This window comes from Oxyura jamaicensis, chromosome 4 (assembly GCF_011077185.1).
Source record: "Oxyura jamaicensis isolate SHBP4307 breed ruddy duck chromosome 4, BPBGC_Ojam_1.0, whole genome shotgun sequence".
Lineage (NCBI taxonomy): Eukaryota > Metazoa > Chordata > Aves > Anseriformes > Anatidae > Oxyura > Oxyura jamaicensis.
This window is the reverse complement of record NC_048896.1, coordinates 43,368,629-43,389,209: the sequence shown is the minus strand read 5'-3', so window position 1 is coordinate 43,389,209 and position 20,581 is coordinate 43,368,629. Positions and strand designations below refer to the sequence as shown.

The window sequence follows — 20,581 nt, the reverse complement described above, 5'->3', positions numbered from 1 at the left end:
AGAGGCAGTGGGTTTGAAAAGTGGAAAAACAGATTAAATTCATTTTAATGCATCTGTTTCAATGTTTTAGACGATGCAAAATGGTATCAAGGATGCAAAGTAAGAGCTGTATTCAACGTTTGCTGCTCTGCGGGGTTTAGCATTTCATGTTTTATTGGGGATGGTTGCCAGGTGTGGATTTTAACCACTGTGAGCTTGGATGGGGAACAGAACAAGACTTAGTTAAAATCTTATGAGCTTTAGTTTTGTTAGGCCCACAGTTTGTTCTGTGCTCCTTTCCTATCAACTGGGGCAGCTATCGAAAAGTCTGATTGAAGCAGTAGCAGAGATTTTGCCTCTATGAATTAAGAGTTTTTACTCTAAAGATATTAAAACCATGTTCCCATCCCAGGCTTGACTTCAAGGGGAATCTGCCCCGTGTTTCAGAGGTCAGTGTGGCAGAATCACTCCTTCTGGTTGGGGGGACAAAGCCTTTCTCCACAGAATCGTGACTTTCTGTTAATTTTGTGTTCTCTAAAGCTTGCCTTTTATTGTGTCTAGAAAGCTTAAAACTCCAAAGAGGGGTCAGTGGATTTGAAGCTTCAACGTGTGTTTTGAGATGAGCACTTCAGTGTCTTTTCTGGATGGAAAGGGCAAGAGTGAGACCAAACAAGGGACAGAGGGACACGGGAGCGCAGTGAATGCCTGTGGCTTGAGCACCTGGGCCCTCTGCAACATCCTCTGCAGCCTCTCCTGCATCCTGCTGGGGCTGCCCTGTTCCTGCTGGCCTTCTCTCCCTGGCTGGCACCAGTGCTGTTTGCCATGCAGCTTTGGAGGGAGATGTGTGTATGCCTATCCCACATGTTCATGTGCTAATTGGTATGTTATAGCACTTAGTGAGTGACTCTGCTCACACATTCTTGACTTCTTTTCTATCTCAGAACATCTCATTCTTGAGTTTTCTTTCTCTCTTTCCTTATGCCTCCCATCACCATCAGTTCCCTATGGGTGTTTTTCACTCTCTTGCTTGGATACCTTCATCCGAAGTTTCCCTTTTGAGGCTTTCTTTTCACCTAGGTTGACACCCAAGTCTCCAAAACCAGGCAAATGCTATTAGACTGATTACCTGTTTCACCTCATCACCTATTCTCTCTGTCCCAGTGGCCATGTGCAGAGTTAGTTCTAAGCACACAGACCCTGCTTGTAGAGAGCTGCCCTGAGAGACACAGGTGCTGCAGCTGATAACCCGTAAGCAGAGATGGTTTCCAAAATGATTCAGGAATGTTCACACTGATGTTTTCTTACATGGAAAATTTCCCATGAAATTTTAACATACCAGATTTAACATACCTTTTCTCAAGCTACTTCCTCGGTGAGTTGCAGGTATCAGGATGAACACGTGAAGGTACCAAAGAACAGATGAAAAGACAAATCGTTGCAGAAAAGAAGAGCCAAAAATAACACTCAATTTCTTAAAAGGTTAGTTCAAAATAAGTTCTGAAAACATGAGATACAATTCAGCGAAGGGTAGAAGTTAGTAATTGAAATAAAGCAGTTTTTAATCAAGTTCTAATTAAAACAAAACCACGTTTACTCTGTGCACAAGGCTCTCTAAGCAGATGCAAGAATGTGTCGTACTGAGAAGTGCAAGGAAGCCACAGAACACAATTATTTGGCCATGGGATGCACGAGATCAGGTGATGGGGGGTCACTATAGGACCATAGTGCTGCAGTGCTTTACCGGCTGCTGCCGCCCCGTGGAACAAGCACACCGAAGGTGGCTGGCTTCTCGTGAGCCTCGCTCGGTGGGCATGGATCCTGCAGGAAGGAGGCTTTGTCAGTGCTCACCGAGCACATGGCAGCATGCGGGTTTGGACTGAATGACTTCAGTTTCCAGTCCTCTGCAGTGGCAGGAAAACAATGATTTCAGTCTCGTAGCTATTTATGTCACTAATTGCTGGTTAATATAATCCTGGACAGTGTTTTTGGAGGATCACCTCTAATTGTTAGGCAGACAAGAGACAGCTTCATCCATTAGTGCTAATCCTATTTCTTGAGAAGCTCAGTGGTTAAGCTGTTGTACCGACTTCCTCCCTGATTCATGGTAACTATCGCATCTTCATCCTACTCTCAAATTGGAGGAAGGTGTGGCTCAGTGTGTGCAAAGGATAAAAGTGGTACTATGACACCTGCTACTAACGTGGTCGTCATTATTTCTCCTTTAGATGCCATTTTTCTCTTAGCAGTTGATTTTGGAGAGGAAGAAAGCCGTGCCTGTTGTGTGCAGTTGCATTTCTGGGGCCTGAGAGTAGTAGCTGGAGTGGCACTGGGAAGGGGGCAGAGGGAGCGTGGAGAAGCTGTGATCAGCTCTTTACACAAATGGTGGAGTCTAACATGCAGGTTAGTCTCCTTAATGCCCTTTACCAGCACTGCTGGATTCATGGCAAACGCCTAAGGAAACTTTTCAAGCAGTGTAGTTTCTAATGGCTCATCAATTACTCTGATTTCTTCCCTGCTTTGACACGCGTGTTATGCATCCTCTCTCCCCAACCCAATAAATATGTAACTATACAGAGTGGATCAGCCCTGCAGAAGAGGCTGAAGAGCTTGTCCAGAATATCTCAGAGCTCAGATCAGGATTCTCACATCGCATGTCTGTGCTGTGAGTTGAAACGCTCGTTTTGCCTGATTTGGAGCAGGATCTTCAGCACAGCCCCCAGCCTTGAGGCTACAGCCATCCGAAGGATGAAATTATCTTGGCCTGGTTTAGATCCTGAGTGCTACCCAGGATCAAAGAGAACTTGCTGGGGATGTTGGGAGAAGACAGACTTCAAGTCTTTTCAAGCATACTTGTCACAAATGTGTGCAGTGCTACAGCCCACCTCAGCACCAGCTGAGGCATTGCGGCTTCCAGGCCTTTGCAGGTCAAGCCCATGCTTAGCTGCTTTCTTGAAGAAGTACCAGTTCCAGGTGTGTGCCTATATCGCATTTAATCATGTACTTGAGGACTTTCCCAGACTGGGTTATTTTCACAGGTCAAACTCTAGCTATTGCCAATTGCAAAGCTGGGAATACCTGAGACAGGAGAGTCTGGGAGCGGTGAGTAACACCTGCCCTCCAGCAAGTATGCCTTCAGCTTGCCCCTGGCTTGCTCTTCACTGAAGGAAGCTGGAGGATAACAGCTTGCATCTCGGGTCTGTGCTAAGCAATTCCCCAATCATTGCAGTCTTAATTGGCTTAGGTTGCTAAAGTGCAAATGGAGGATGTTACATGGGGGAAAAAAAAGGTATGGGATTCATTATCGGTGTATGAGTCACCTCTTCTGGAGTCCGATCGCTGTTTCCCATATACATACTTTTCACCCTCACAAGAGAAACGTACACCTCATCTGAGTGGAATGCTTGTGATCTGCAGCTCACATGGGAGAAGGACAGCTCAAGTATGTGCATTCCTGGTGGTTGCCCTTAATGCACAACAAGGGCTGCTTCTGTTGATTTTGACTCTTCTCGTATAACCCCCGGGCAATCCAGTTGGCATACCACTTGCAAAATGGCAAAGGACAAGGATTTTTTTTTCCCTCACAAAAAGCAAGGTCTGGCTGTGGCACTTGAAGTTTAATGCTCCCCCCCCCCCCCCGCCCTGAGGGGGACCCTCCTGACTTCTTAAACTGCAAACAAGACACTGCAAAAAGTAGTCCCGCAAGTTTTTCTCACCACTCCAAATTATCCGTGGAAAAGGTACTTGGGTAATTATTGCATATAACTGCAGGAAAACTAGCAGTGAAAGCACCTGTGATAAACAGGATTAATTTGTTTTCTTGCAAACCGTGAGAACTGTGCTCCCCCTTGAAAAGGGAAGGAATAAAAACCAAACCCAAGCACTGGCACATTTAATCCAAGTCCTGGTAGATGCCACTAGTGCGTTGAATAGTTATTATAGAGACAAAGGCACAAAGGAGTACGGTTTGAATCCAGCTAAGTACATCTTGTAGTTAAAGTACAGTAGCGTTATACATTCTGAAATGGACTTATTCCCTGAAGAAGTATGAATTGTACTGGCACTTAATTTCTCTTGAAAAAGACAAAACGTGCATGCATATGAACTAGAGGAACAAAAATTTTCTCGTTTGAAAGAGGGTAAAATGAGTTCTGCCAAGGAAAAAGCACCATGCTCGTTCAGAGGCATCACAGAGCTGGCTGACAGGAGGTGGAAGCAGCAGAGCTTGTGCAGTAGGTGTCTGCAACTGGCAGCCTTTCAACGTTCAGTCTAAAATAGTAGGAAGCAGGCAGAGTTAGTGTTGGGCCTGTACGCTCTGTTCAGTGGGAGCATGCTATGTGCAAAAGTGAGCTCCATCTGATTTGTTTCAGGAAGCCTTCGTGAGCATTACACTGGAAAGGATGCGGTTTTGAGATAGAGAAATTCGGATGAGGTTAATTGAGTGTGAATGCTATTTAGTTGGTGTGGGATTTAGGTACATCTTTTATCATGCTCGACTTGCTGTATCCGTTAGGAAAACATCTGAAAAGCCAGCATATGTCCAAAATTGTTGTATGGATGTATTATGGTTGTATGATTCTTCTCAGAATCAGTGCACACAAAGTGGATGGAGAGAGGAATGATGGATGTGCATGGGTGGCAGAAATAGGAGTTGGGATTCATTTGAGGTGTGCGGACACTGACACCTGTGCTTGCTGCCCTGTCTCCTGGTATGGATTCTGGGGAAAAACAGGCGCCGTCACCAGACTCCAGCAAAGGTGCTGCTGCCCGTGCTGCTGTTCTGGGAGCCCGTGGGCAGGCTCGGGGCTGTTCTGGAGGCTTTTCCCATCTGGGTGCTTGGTCCTGGTAGGATGAGGAGGATGGGATGTCTTGGAGGTTCTGCCCTTGTGCCTGCCTGCTCTGCGGGGAGCGTTGAAAGGGCTGGCCAAAAATAAATGCAGACTGTAATGATATCAGAAACCGTGTTCTTGGGGAAGCGAGCTGTGAGCTCATCAGGCACATACTGGTTTGGGGGACCGTGTCATCTGGATGCAATGGGGATTTAGCAGTGCTATTAGTCTTTGCTTTGCTGGGACTTTGTCTCATTGTCAATAGAAATGTTGCAGATCTTCCTCCCACAGGTACATGCATACATGACTGTTTCAAGTTCTGATTTTGAGGTACATCTTTATGCCTCGTTACTTGAGAAAAAAGCCTGAAAGACGCAATCCTTATAGAGCAAGAAAGCGTTCAAAAACCTTAAGAAAACAAAATTAAGTCCCTTCATTCCAAACCTGGTTTTATGACTTTGGAAACCATCTCACCGTTTTGAAGTGTTGGAGGCAGGACCCTAACATGACTTCTCCTTGGCAAAAAATGTGTGTTGGTCGGTCCAGCTCTCCTGCTGTTGCTGTTTTTTGCTTGCTAGTGTTGCAAAGTGCTATTCAGAAGCTGTCTGTTCTATCACAGTTGTTATGAACAGGACTGCAGAATAGACTTATTTTATCATTTGGACAAATATGATATACAATTCCACTCCTTTGAAATAAGTTCAACATAATCACTTAAATACAATTTTTGGCTATGCCTGAACGTTGACATGGTTGTCATTAATGAATTTGAAGTTTGGCAAAGCTTTGAGTACAGTCATTCCCTTCTAAAATGATATATGGTAAAAGCAAGAGAACAGCATCTACTTCAGAAATGATTTTGATGTCTTGAGAGGAAAAGGGAGTGCGGGCTGATGAGGGGGATGAAATTATTGAACAGGGAGTGAGTGAGTGAAGACTTGAGCATAGTTGACAGCAAGCTCTTTTCTACTTGCTCATTAGTAACTAGTTGCTCAGGTAGGTAGTTGTACCTACTGCGATATACTCTTTTTTAATATCCAGAGCCTCAAGGACCTGGGCAAAAAAAAATACTTTACCTTTGTAAAAGTAAAGTGATGAAGTGGTTCAAGGTCACAGAAAATAACGACAGAACTGCCAAGGAAATCCAAGGCTGAAATATGGATCCTATGGAGACTGTACCTGAATTCATAGTTGTCTGTCAGCTAGAGTCTCATGGTCTGCTCTGTCACATTCAAAACCTGCTTTTTCTTCCCTGTTGCTGTTAAGAAGTTGCACAAACATCTGTTTCTGTGCTGAGTATGATGTTGGGGTACTTCTGCTGAATATTTTATATTTCCATTTATATTTCCATTACTGCAATGGCAATTATGACTTTTTTTTCCAGAGTAAATAGAATATGGAAATCAAATTATTGAGGGCATCAAGAAGCTTTTATTTAGATATCATTACTGGGGAAGAAAGAAGCAATAATAAGGAAAGAAAGTTCTTAAATTCAATTAATGAATGCTTAGCTGAAGCAGAAGTGAAAACATGTCATCTAAACTAATGATATAACCAAAACCCATTACCCTAATAGTCTTACCTAATTTATAACTACTGAAAATTTGCTGGGGAAGAGTTGAGAACAAGGTTTTGCATTCACGATAGATTTGAGAACACAGAAAACTAATGTATTTTTCCTTTTTTTTTAGGTAAGTAAGTGAATGGGACATGAAGAATTGACGTTTAAATGGCCAGCATGTTGCAAAAGGTATTTCACTTTAGATTGCAGAGAAATGTATGAGTTTCTGTATGTATTATGAATTTTGCCTTTAAAAAAACAAAAATCCTCTATTGTTCGCTGAATGATTGAAAGAAGTGAAAATCAGCAATGTTCATGCAATCCTTACATGACGTCGCACCTAATGGGAAGCTGGACACTGTTCTCTTATGTTTTTGGTATGTAATCCATACTAATTAACCAAATGCTAATCATGTTAGTCCTCATTTACAGTGATGCTGTTGAGGCGTACAGGTAACACGTTTGTGGTGCTTTGCTAGCAGGTCACAGGTTACTTCAAGGGAACACAGGTTGTACCGACCAGTAACGGGGAGTACCGTGGACTGGCAGGTCTTCTGAGCACTGTTCGGTGTCACTGCACAGGGGTTTCATTTCTCTTTGCTGTCAAGTGATGTGTAGACTGGAAGAAGCTCCTCTCTTGAAAAAATGGTTTTAAATAGTTGGTTAAAATTATTTTACTCACTATGTGCTATAAAAAGTAGTAGGAATAATATAATGAATGAGATGGGTAGGTATCGTGCTCAAAATCTTTTTCTGCCTCTGTAGACTTTCTCTGAGGTCAGCTGAGGTATTGCTAATTTTGGTGTTAGTCACTGGCGAGTCTGTTTTGGATGCTGATCTTAAAGTTGATAGATGTGTCACGCCGTATGTCTAAGAGATGACGTCACTAAGTAACCTTGAGAAAGCTAAACTGGTGTCTGCTCCCTGAACAGCCACTGCCTTGCCAGCCAGATGGGTAAGTAAGAATGCAAGGGCTTGCCGTGCATCGGGAAGCGGTATCTGTAAATAAGCTGCTAATAAAATTCTTGAGCTTCTGCTTATTACACCCACACACAAAGCTCAAAGCATACCCTGCTATATTTTGTTCGCAATACTTGACCTACTGATTCCTTTTTAAATCACTGATAACAGGTTATAATTTTGTAGGATGTTTGCTGTCAAACGTGGTAGTCGATAAAATCGCTCAGAAAAGTAGAGGTTGATGGAAAAGCGATGGTTGCATACAGTAATTCCAGCTAATGTCTGTTAGGAATGGTAATTGCAGTTATTTGGAGGAATCTTCAGAAATGCTGGCTGAAGAAAAAGAATTCTGTTTTTTAGAAAAATGTCAGTTTCCTAGTTATTTCTCTTAGAATAAAAAATATACTTAGTATTTTTGACAGAGAAAGAGGAATATAGGCTTTTTGATTAGGGAATATATCTAGGATATGGAAAATAACTTCATTTCTGGTCTCGGTAAGGCAGAACTGAAGTTTGGCTCTGAATTTCCAACGTGTGAAAAGGTCACTGTGCATTCTCGCTGCTCTGCACTCCTTCTCTATTTTTTGAGTTTTAAAACAAACAAACAAACAACCCAAAGCTGTATTTGTTGTAAAAACGAAGGATTCTTGACAAGATTTTCAGCTCAAAATTTCTGGGTGGTTTTGCCTTTTATAAGCTTTCCTGTATTGTCTGTGTGTAACTGCTCTATCAGCTTTTTCTGCTATTCTTCTTGACTTTCTTTTTGTCTGTTATATTTTTTTTTTTGTTAGTCAAGCCACATGGGCAAGTTTAAGCTCTCAATAAAGGACTTATTTTAAACTCTGTACTAAGATTGCTCAGTTCATTTAGGTAAATGCCAAACAGCGTGTTAAGGTCAGGGATCCTCAAAAACAGGTCACGTTCATCTGAGATTTCAGTGTCATTGCTTTCTGGTAATTTTGCCTTGCCTCTTAAAATAAGATTCTAGCTTGTATGATCATAGAGTTACCAGTGAAAATGCAAACTGTTTACACTGATTTCCCTGTGCTCACCTGAGCCTTTCTACTGTTTATAGTTTATTTATTTATTTATTTATTTATTTATTATTTTAATTTTTATTTTTTTCTCCACCAAGACGCTAAGGACTCGTCAATCACAGAGCTGTATTTCTTTCTGTGATGCCACAGAACAAAATGTGCTTATTTGCTTTTGGATGGTTACGAGGTGGCCGGTGTTGTGCTGTGCAGTCGGGAAAAGCTGCCCTGTCTTTTTGCTCTTCAAGCTTTTGATAAAAGACACTTACTGGGTTTATGGCACATGCCCAACTGTACGTCCCCAGCCTTCTGTGGAGCCGGGCACCAGAACAGGCCTGACTCTCTTTTCTTTCTTGTTTCTGGCTCTGCTGTAAACAGCCAGATTTTTTTTTTTTTTTTTTCTCATTGGTAATTCTGAACTGCAACAGTTGCTACAGCACCTGACAAAACGCTGAGACGTGCTCTGTATATGTACATACATATATATTTAAAGCTGATTTAATTGGAAGGGTGGTCAACGTCCATCTTTACATGAGAATCTTTGTGGAATTTCTTTATGAACATCCTGAAGGATTTTCAGAGAACCAGAACCCCCTGTGAATGCAGCTGAATGGCACAATCTGCCAGATCTCCTATCTGAGAGACATTGTCCGTGTCTTGTGATTTAGATATGATAAAAGTGCCTTTTGGCAGCCAACTCAAAGTGGTTATCCTTTCCAAGAGGTGTATTTTCTTATCAGATATGTCCAGACAGAGAACTGACATTGGCTGGTTTTAGGGTATTCAGGCATATAAGCTATGTTGTGGACTTCTCTAAGTAGAATGCGTTTTATACGAAGTACCATGTTTCTGGAAAACTTGAGGTGCCTCCTCAGAGACTTCAAAATGAAACAAATGCTGTGTGCAGTTTTGAAAATGAGATTCTAGACTGATGGTGGGGGTCTCTTATGCTCTGTATGGGATAGTGTGGAATTTCATCGTGCTAAGCTAATTCAGTTGCTATGATTTCTATTACACACAGATTCTGTAATCTCTTTAGCCTTTGGAATATATGGCATTAAAAGCTCAGCTGGTCAGATGTAGCAGGGAAGAGAGATCCTACATGCAGTTTGATGCTACAGTGTACTGGTACAGATTGGTGGTCAGCAGCAGTGCCAAGTTCTAGGTAGCAGAGAGCGTGCTGCAGGAGTTTTCCTGAATCCTAAAGACACAAGTTTCAGCTGTGTTTGGGGCATTTCTCTGGCTTTTGAAATGTTTGGCATGTTTCATAGTTCGACATTTGTGCCAGTAAACTTTTAAACGGTGTGGTGCTTGTAAGAAGCTCTGAGATATTCACGTGCTTGGCAATTAGTTATTCAATGCGAAGAATCGTAAGGAATATCAGGTTAATAAAACAGTATTGGTGACTACAAGCAGAGTAGTATCATTGTTTTGGGGAAGAAATGTGTTAGATTCATTTCCATGGAACTATGGGTAATTCTGCATGTTGAGGTCATCTAAGTCATCAGAGGACTAAAGTTTTGGAATAGCAGCCAAAGGAGGATGTAATTTCATTTTCTATTTATTATAACATCTGCCTGACTTGAAAGAGTCGGGAAGCAGCTACGTAACACCAAATTAGTTTAAAACCCAGTTCATTGGTCAGTCTTGATAACTAGACTTATAAGCATTGGGAAAAATTTGGTTTACTGAAATCGTGTAGGGTCCAATTCTGTATCAGTTTTGGTACGTTTAGAATTGGCTATGCTCTACAGCCTGGTTTCACCTGGACAGTTGTGTTAATTAATTGCAGCCTCTGATGGGACCCTTCCATGGTTTTATTTATACATGTTGGGAAGTTAGATTCATAGATGCTCAGTAAGAACTACAACGTTTCTTTTTTTTTCCTCAACAAGTAGTGGAAACCTTTCTTTTGCATCACTGGGCTGCTTACCAGGACAGCTGTTCCACCCAGTAATGGTGATACCTAAGTTAGGAAGTCGTCTCAGGAAAAGCAACTTAGTTGTTCACACACTGTGGGAAAAACAACTTTCTTACCAAATATTTCTGAGCCTGAGATGACCCTTAAGCCAAGCTGATTCTGGGTACTTAGCTATTGGAGTTTGTCTCACACTATTGGTGGTATTTTCCTAGGTAACTTCCTTGTCATGTTTGTGAGGAAGGCTGTAAGTGGATGACACGCATATTTGTATTAAGACTTCTACAGTGAGCAATGGAAGTTTTAGAACTGACAGGATGATCTTATGTCTGCAGCTTTTTTCCCTCCCTCCCTCCCTTCCTTCCTCCCTTCCTCCCTTCCTCCCTCCCTTCCCTCCCTTCCCTCCCTCTTTTTCTATTTTAGTTTATAGTTTTCTCCTCCTTTACAGCAAGGGTGTAGTACTTCAGGATTTCTTGTTTGGCAGTGTTAGTTAATTGCGTCATCTAAGGTCTGTCTGAAATGCTTCTATGCACAAGCACAACACCGTGGTAGTTTTTTACTGTTGTTCATCCTTTCCTTCAGCTGCATTCTGTAGCTTAACTTTTATTTTCCTGTTGTGTTTAAAAATGGTACATAATACATATCCTTAGATTCAGTCTAGATATACAGGGATTTTAAGTTGTGACTATTATCCACCTGTTTGAATTTTCCATGGAACAGATGTCCACATCCGAAGAAAAACCAGCATAGCATTTCACATTAAACAGAATGTTTGTTGGCAACTTCAAGGGACATGGAAGTTTGGCTGGGCATGATGAATAAATAAACTTCAGACCGCTCTTTCAAAACAAGAATGAAATGGTCTATGGTGAGTTTGCACTGCTTTTTGCCATGTTGCATTTCTTGGTAGGTATGTAGGAGGATCATTTTCTTCATGATTAATTTAATCCAGCATGGTCTGGCCTGTGTTACAAAACGCAAGGAAAAGCATTTTTATCACAACCGAAATGAGCAAGGGCAAGAGTCATGGTTGATCTTTTGATCTTCTTGGGATCTGCGACTACAAAATGGGTGAAATTCCAGCGTGTCTGTAAAGGTTCAAAAGTATTTTATTCTTGGTATTGATTTTTATGTGGAATGTTTTCAAATGCTGGGGCAATTAGCAGCTAAGCTAACTACAGCTGGAGAGGGACTGGTCCATCACAAATGGGAGCTAATGGGCCACAGGATGATTCAAACATTCAGCATGAGGTTTGAACCTAGACTGCCACCAAAAGGGTGGGAAGCTGGGTATGTTGGCCAAGGGCTGGATGATGTGTGTTGGCTGTTTTAAGATGTTGTGTAGTCATGCTTGACAATAGCTTTCAGTTTAGGAGCTGAGAAGAGAATGGGTGCGGCAAGCATCTTGCTTGAAGCAGCGACTGTTTAGAAAGCAGATTTTATGTGGCCCTTCTGTGTGGCTCGTTGTTTTATGAGCTGATTTTTTTTTTTTTTTCCCCTGAGCATAAAAATTGGAAGGACGAAATCATTTCAGATATGTTAAGACCTCCCCACATGAGTTCTTTTTATTTGGAAAAGAGACCACGTATATCTGCATACGAATCCTGAGGAAAGTGTCTGGTATGGTCCTACACCTCTTCACAGCTTGTTTTCCAGACCTAAAGGAAAACTTCACATGGGAAGCATTCACTGCAGAGTGCAACAAGTTGGCTGCCAAATTTCTGGATCTGTCTTAGCCTTTCTGCTAGAATCTTATTTATTTTCTTTTAGTACAAGCATAGCAATGAAAAGGGCATTATGTTTTTCCAGTGGAGGAATGGGTAGTTCTTGTCAAACAAATCTCTTACATTCTGTTTATAAACATATGTTGAGAAAGCACTTTGTTCTAAGCTAATGCAGCTTTTGCAGTTTCTTTATTGTGCCAGAGCAGACAGAAGCATTGGTCTGGCCACTTCTCAGAGCTACTTCTAAAGATATTCTCCTTGTTTAAATGCTTCAGATAATTATTGGTTGCTGTCCCTGGCACCTTCAGTTTGCAAATCCTTTCACGTATGCCAATGTCTGCTTAGGAGTCTTTGCTAATTTTTAAAAATGCTTTTCAATGGGCAGCTCTGGATAAAGCTTTGTGCTAAGATGTGAGTAAGAAAGGAAAACTGAACTTTCTCCAAATGCTCAAGTGAATTAAATAACAGTTTTTTGGTGTTCTACACTACCCTTACAGTTAAAAGCAGAGCGCTGCCTTTACAACTGGTCCTGTGCAGTCATATCATAATGCTCATCCAGCAGCATTATTTTTTTTAATATTGTAGCACTAAACTGATAAGCTCAGTAAGTCAAGCAAGGATAATCCCTGGTGTCTTCTGGAAGTTATGTTCAACCATTTTATGTTGCTCATGTCTCCAATTGCTCTGCTCTGCAGCTAGACCAAGTCTTCTAGAAGGCAACGCTGTATCTTCTGCTTACTTTATTAACTGTTGGCTGGGAATAAAAGCTGGAATGTAGGTAATAACTTCTGATGAAACATAATTGCAGCATATTGTTGCTTCTGTTTCTCTCCATCCATGGTCCAGTGCTATTTCTGGCACAGCTGCGACTTAGAAATGGGCCAAGGTATAAAACCTTTTTTGTCAGTTTCAAATACCATCCATGACTTGTGGGTGTCCAAAGCCATCCTTTTAATCTTGTGCCTACCTTTACATGCATGTGCATGCATATCCTGCAGGAATGTTACTCTTCTGTCTTTAAATGCCACCTGAAAATGCACGTCTAATCTTCCATCAGTTTGAGCTCTTCACAGATGTTCTCTTCTCTAAAGATCATTTTTTCACTGGCCAGGGTTCAAGAGCCAATGTAAAGCCAGTTGGAAGTAAGGTTTGTGTTGGATATATATGTCTGGTAGAAAGCTTTCCACTGACACATTTGAGGATAAGCTATGTCAGTCTCGTCACTCATCTTGCTGCAGTGGGTAGGCTTGGATTTTATCCTTCGTAAAATATCAGTGGCACATGGTTAATCTCTCAGCTTTTATAAATCATCAGCTTCCCTGGATAACTCTATCATGGTATGAAATAAGAATAATTAAAAAATATATTCCCTCCAATTGTTTCTTCTAAGCGACTAAGCTGAGGTAATCAAATATTGTCTCCTGTGTATACCTCAGGTTAGGAACAGCTTTTAATGAACTCTTATATGAGCAATCACGTTGCTCCCTCACAAAATCAATTCCCCAAATTTCCTTGGGCAGGGGGAGAGACGGTAGGAGCTGACACATACTGCATATATTTTAAGGTGACTGTAAAGCTGCCCTGTAGCTTTTATAGCAGCCTGTGGCTGTAACTTGTATGGTTCAGAGGCTTTGCCTTGCTGCAGAGGTGGAAATGCAGAAGTCGAAAAAGTTTTTATTATTATTTTTTATTATTATTATTTTTCTTGGCATACTTGGAGCCTTTTAGCCAAAGAAGCTGATTAAAGCTGGGCTGTCTCATGATCTGCTCTTGTTTTTCTCAAACTCTATTGTCACAGTAATTTGTCTCATTAATTTGTAGCCATGAGAACAAATTATGATCTGCTGTAATGGTAACTATATTAAAGAAAAAGGTCCTAAAAATGATAGGGAGGAAGTTGTGTATTATAAATATCAAAGCAGAGCAATTAGGATTTTTCCTACTTTTAATGAAAAAACATGGAAATAGATGTATACGTATCTCTGTGTGCGTATACATATATATGCATGTGTGGATATCGAGTATGTATGCATGTCTGTATGTTAAACAAAACAAAGACCATATTCATGGCTCCACATTGGCAAACACATGAATGAATCTCTGAATTCTCAGAGGGGAGTCAGCTGATGTAGCTGATTTCACTCAAAACGCTTGGATAAAATCCGTAGTAGCCAATAGAAACTTTCTGCTATGTTTTAAGTTCTTTTCCCTGGCACTTAGATGTAAATGGCCACTTCTTCAATAGAAGCTGGCTACTTTCTAAGGACTCTGTTTACACTGTTACAGAAGAGATTTTTAAATTATTACATACAGTGGAAAAAAACAAAACAAAACAAAACAACACACCTGAGCAATGCCTGTTGTGAATGATGCCGACCTTATGTTGATGGTTATGGGGTTGCTGGGAGCCAAGCTGAAAAACCTACAGCTGAGTGTTGTAACAAAAGGAATCACTTCTGGATTAATGTGAGGTGATATGTGGTGGGGTGCAAAGGGGGTCTGATGTTCAAGGAAAGCAGGTAGAGATGTTTGGACTGAGCCATTAATCTTTCAAAACTTTAAAATAGAGTACCAGCTGGAAAAACTGCATATTGTCTTGTGTTAAAATTGGACAGGTAGAACAAAAGTCGGTGGTAGGATCCTCCCTAAGTCACATTCAGCTTCGGACGCCTGACCTAAAATGTAACAGAAACAGTAACAGAAGCAGTCCACGGAAGATCAGTGCCATTAAGGCAAGCATAGCCGGTTCTCAGAGGAGGAAGAACAAATGATCCTCCCACTTCAGAAAAGGTTGACATGAGTGTATGTGACAATGTTAGCTCACAGTCTGCCTGCAGAGAGCATTAGCTGGGAGTTGTCATTTGCTCCATATTTTCTCATGACTGTAGAAGAATTTGTCAGTCTGGGAATTATAACCTCTGGGGTGGCCAAATTTAGAAAAAATCTAGTCTTTGTTCTCATTCCTATTTCTGTTTTGTTAATTGATGGCTTTAAAATCACTTTAGTGGTATTGACAGTCCTGAAATTGTAAGTGCACTGTTAACTGATAAACTACTGCTTGCTTCATTCTTCACACAGTCTGCAAGTGTGCAATGAAATAAGCTCGGACTGGACTTGCTTCTGGTAACCGCATTTGTCATCCATAAAAGCTGCATTTGAAGAGCAAACCCAGGAGTCTGCATTACTTGGTATTTTCTCCTCAACAGTAGCCACAGGCTGGTGCTTGGGGAAGAATAAGAACAGGACAAGCATTGCCAATACTCCCCCTTAATAATCTCGCAACCTCCAGCTGTTTTTGGCTCAGGGGATTTCCTGAGCTGGATATTGTCTCTGTATTTAATAACCCTCAAATGTTTTCTCTTTTATAAACTTGTCCCTCCTTGAGCTAAGGTAAACCCCTTCTGTCTTGCTAAATGAAGGGGAATTCCTGAGACCACCTCTGTTCCAGCCCCTGGGGTGGGAAACAGGAAACCTGCTATTCTTACATTCAGGGATGGAGAATGTAAGATTTATAAAGGAAAATATCGGTGCTAAAGAATATTGATAATTATTGTCGTAATGTGCTCAATACTGTCGTATGATCGAGGGGAAAAAAAGCAAAACACTAAAAAGAGAATACCATTCCCAAAGAGATCTCCTTAGCCAAATTACTAGGCGTTTGAGCTTTAGCAGTAGCTGACTGGGTGACCTCTCAGTTGCCTTGCTCTTGTAACTATGGCTTTATTTGTAAAATATTAGCTTTCAATAGGAATCAATCAGGAAATGAAAACTGTAGTCACAGCTGAGTTTTTAAAAGTAAAGATAAAACAGTGAGTAGCTGCTCTTCCTGAGGAGCTCCATCCATTCTGTGTGCTGAAAGAGGCAGGAGTCTTGTGAAAGTGTTGATTCTGTAGCTAAAGACATTAACGGACTCTATTTTCTTATTTTTGGCATTTTGTGTTGTTCCTGCCTTTCATTTCAAACACTAGAACGTTTCTGTAAGACAGAAATTCTACAATTTGTCTTGTAGGAGAACACTTGCTCAGCGTGTGTAATTTACTCTTCTTGCTTTCTGCCCCGTGCTGGTCCTCTCATGTTCCCTGTCTGTTGGCCCTTCCTTCTCTTCCTCTTCACCCCTTGCATGCAGGATGGCCTTTCCTTTCCCTTGGCGTGTAGAAAACGTCAGGAGTGAGAGAAACCATCCTTTTGGCTCTCTGCTGGAGCCAGGTGCCCCAGGCAGCAGCACTTGATGGCTGTGAGCGCTGCTTGCAGGGGGCGACAAGGAGAGCTAGTACAAGCTAGCAGGCGTGGACGGGGACAGATGAAGCCATATGCGAACTGAACCTCACAGAAAATTAGTAACCTTTCAAATGCCGTTCAAAGCAGTGCCAATACGGAACGAAAGTGCACATTACAAAGCACTTTGAACTAGCAATGAAAAGTTCTATGCAAGGGAAAAGCAACACAATATTAAATGTTAGCTGCGTTTTTAGAGGCTTGCGACTTGTTCACTTTTGGATGCTTTTTTGTGGGGAAGGCAGAAAGCTTGTCCCCGACATGACAGCCAGATTTTCAAGCCTGTCTTCCAAAACATGAATATTCTAGAAGTTTTCAGAAAACTACCTTGTGCGATGCAGTTGTTTAACTACTAGCATGGGTCTTTAAGCTCATGGGTCTGTGCCACCCGGGGAGCCATCGTACTGCTATTTTCCCTAACGGTCTATGAAGGAAGCTGGGTGTGACTTGATATGGATATACAACTTCCAGTTAGCAGTCGGTTTTATCTCTTTAATACTATTTGAATAATGATAATAAAGTTCATGCTGATAGTTTTTTCTGGAATATTAAACTAAAGGGGACACATTCACTTAATTCTGTAGTTACTTCACTGCTCTATGCAGTTATGTTTGACTGTACAATATAAGGTGAATTTTAATCCATTTGGCAGTGGGGTAAGAGAATTTGATGATAAAAAGGAGCAGCAGGAGTGTAGACACCTGAAGATGAGTGAAACTGAAAATACTTACATTAGAGGTACAACATAAAAGAACTGCAAACTGCTGTAAGTGTAAGTTCTGTGTTTCTTCCTTATATCGAAGTGAATGCAGCAACAGAACTGAAGTTGGGCAATTAGTACTTCCCCAGTGTGAGCCTCTTGGCTAGCCAGTGCAAGTCACTAAGCCATCAGAAGATCACCTGCTGCAGCAGGTGGGTACTGGTTTGCTGCTTGATTCAGCACAGGGCACCGGGGCAGCATGCAGGAGAGCTGCAGGCAGGCAGGCAGGGGCCGAGGGGGGATGTTGCACGGTGCCAGCCAGCTCTCCGCTCAACTGTCTGCAAGAACCAACTGCTTAACTACTGAGGAGCAACTAAATGCAAGGTCAGAAGGAAAAAAAAAGTTGTTGACTACATGTCAGTCTTGGTACATCACTTACTATCGTTTCAGATGTCATATTGAGACAATCAGACATGAAAATACGAAATACAGGTGGATGTTGAACCAGGCCCACAAAAGAAGTTAACTGGTGTATTTCTGATTACATTTTATACTATTTGGTACTCCCAATGCTGCAAGATGCTTAAGCAGAATTGGAGCTGAATCTTGGCAATACTTAAATGGCGTGTGGGTGGGAAGGCGTGGGCTGAGCTGGTTGTAGAAAACTCAGAGAATAAAAGATGCTGGAGTCGAAATACAAAAACAAACAAAAGAAAACTTTCTCAATCAAGTGTTTTCTGCTATGTGTGCGTTTTCTTTAAAAAATAAATAAGACATCCGCAAAATACGCCTTAAAATATGGCATAGCATGATGAGAGGGTAGTCTTTATACATAAAGAGCATAGTCTTATATACAGAAAACCAAACCCTACGAATGTACTTCAACTCCCAATGTCACTTACAGAACATGAGCGTCATATGTGCTGTGGTGGCTCCAAGGGCGTGCCCCAAGATCCTTGCTCTGCAGGAAGCCTGTCTAAACACTAGTATCTTCCTCTCTGAAACACTGATTTTTATGAAGTACATAAACTGAATTTGACCTAACTCTCTCCTGACAAAGTTCTATTTAAAAAATTGACTGTGTGGAGAAGAAATAGTGTTGTCTAGAAACAGCATGTCCAACTGAAAATGGATTGTTTATGCTATTTTATACTATCAGGATTCAGTCTTGCTATTCTGCCTTCTTCTGTCGTTTTAAACAAAGGAAGTACTATTTGTAATATATGTAAAAAGTTTCACATTTTGTTCCTGTTTAAACAATCTGTGTTTTAATTAAGCGTGAGAAATTATGCAAATATGGATGCCTGTATCAACATACTACCCTCACGGCAATTTTATAAGGAAGCAAAGCACAGTCCCTTACATCTGGCCTACTGGGCTGCACTACATCCTCAATAGGACCAGTGCAAATGCAGTGATGTCACTTTTATCTGTGTAGGATATTGATATTTTCTAGAGCTCCTTAGCAATGCTGTAGCAGCATTAGGAGCTGCTGGCACGCCACTCCTACACCCAGTGGAGTCATAACCTCATCCAGCAACACAGCTAGGCACTAATGTCAGTGGAAAAACGAACAACAAAAGAACGACCTTTGCTTAAATAGTTTTGTCTCATCAGTAAATTATTACTAGTAAAGTAATGACAGAAGTCATCTGTATATTATCAGGAACTGAATTTGAGTTGTATATGACAGTACCTTTCCAGGGCTGTAGAAACAGTGAAAAGCAAGTCCCTATCTTTGTATGAGTGTTTATACTGAAGTATGCACTCAGCTAAAATGGAGCTTCATTGACTTGGCTGGACGTACTGAGTAGAGATGTAGACAGCTCTCCCTCTACTGTTCTGTTAAACCTTGTGCTATCAGTCTTTGTGTGTGTTCTCAAAGACGAGAGGCTTTCTCCAAACATATACATCAGTGTTGTTGTTACATCATTGGTATAAAATCAGCTTGAAATGATATTTTTTCCAAGGTTGATGGGAGAGGTTGGTGATTACTAGTTTTGGTTTGGGGTGTATGATAGTTCTTTTGTGGCACGTTAAGTCAATTTTGACTTACTGAAAAGCTACGGACACAATTAAAATGAATCTGTTTCAAGAAAACAGATCTTGAACAAAACAAATCTGTTATTTTCTTTGTTTAAGGAAAGGCTCTTCATATCTTTCTTGCTCATTTTCATTTGGTGTTGATTAGTTTATACTATTTAATCTGCTTTATAGTTACCAACTGCCAGAGAATGAAACTCGTCTTATCCATCATTTCTTTTAAACTGGACTCCCAGACTACAGTAACTATAGCACATAACAAATGTAGTTAAAGCCCAAACTGCGTCCCAGGGGAAGCCAAGTTATTTATATGGGACTCAAGTGCAACGCTTCTCTGATAAAGGCCAGTGTTCTGGAACGAAGGTTAAATGGCAGCGGCAATTCCCTGCCAACCTGTCAGTTCTGGGTTCGTGCAATTTTGTCGCTAAGCCAGACGAGAAGCCAGGACAAGAAATAGCTTCTTGTAGACCAGTCAGGAAGCTGTTGCTGTGATAGTAGTGAAGCAAAGTTATTTAAAAGCACTGATAATGACGAAGAGAGCAGTAAGTGTTGGTTACTATGCTAGGCAGTTTACCCTTTAACTTTCTTTCTTCTTTTTTAGAATATCCGATATTTAGATAACAATGTCTGTCGCCTGTATTACATTTTAGTTGTTTGCCTTATTCAATGCTAATAAATTACTGACATTTAAGTATACCAAACTGTTTTGTTCTGAAGGAGTTTACTAGTAAAATTGTTTGCTGGTGAGAGGATCTTTGTCCTCTCTCTATAGTGTGTGTATGTGTGCGTGGGGGTTTTATATATATGTAAACTCCTGTATGTGGACGTGTGTTTTATATAAAAGTACGCTCCTTCTCAGTAGAAGAAGTGTATGCTATTTGGAAGGATATAGCTGGATAAAAACATGGTTTTGAAGTTGCCCAACTATGAATAATTTCATACAAAAAATTTGTCCTAATGTCCCTGACATATTGATTATTTTAAAAATAGGGATTTTAGTTCTTTATTTCACAGGGAAGGGAAAAAAAATAAGATAGATTATAAAATTAAAAAGCTAGATGCATTCACAAAGACTGAACTATTTCTCCTAGATTTGTTCTGTACATTCAGCGTACACGCTGGGGACCAAGTCCAAGGAGCCACATTGATTTACAGCCCCGTCCCCTTTCCAGCAAATTGGTATGCTAATCCAGTGAGTACAATCAGGCAGAAGAGACTGCAGTGGGGCAGCAGCAACCACCGCAGAAGAATGGCCTCGGGGATGCCTTAAAAATGTGCCATTGCCTATCGGAGCACTCGGTGGCAGCAGCTGAGCTTGAACTTGGGGTGAGATGGAAGCGCAGTGCTGGAGAACTGAAATATCTGCTCACCGAAATGCTTCCTAAATGTTTCAGCAGAACACGCGTGTGTGTGAATGCCTAACCAAATTCTTTTGCATATGGTTGTTTGCCTTCCAGCGCTTGCTCTGCGGCGCTTACTGTGACATTTTAAATGGTGAGTTTATAAACTCCGTGTTAACGCTGAAATACTGCTCCAAAGATTACTTCGGGTACATTAGGCA

At 41.1% G+C, this 20,581-nt stretch overlaps 1 protein-coding gene across 2 annotated transcripts in view; it reads left to right on the top strand.

Annotated features, from left to right (window-relative positions):
* The window catches only part of ANK2 (ankyrin 2), a 351,779-nt gene that overhangs the window by 46,280 nt on the left and 284,918 nt on the right, over nt 1-20,581 (top strand). Inside the window, exon 2 of one of the 2 annotated variants that reach the window (XM_035325573.1) lies at nt 6,497-6,555. The exons of the other annotated variant lie outside the window; for it this stretch is intronic. Coding sequence (XP_035181464.1) covers nt 6,535-6,555 — 21 coding nt within the window. The 5' untranslated portion in view covers nt 6,497-6,534. The remainder of the gene's footprint in view (nt 1-6,496; nt 6,556-20,581) is intronic. 2 annotated transcript variants of the gene reach the window in all.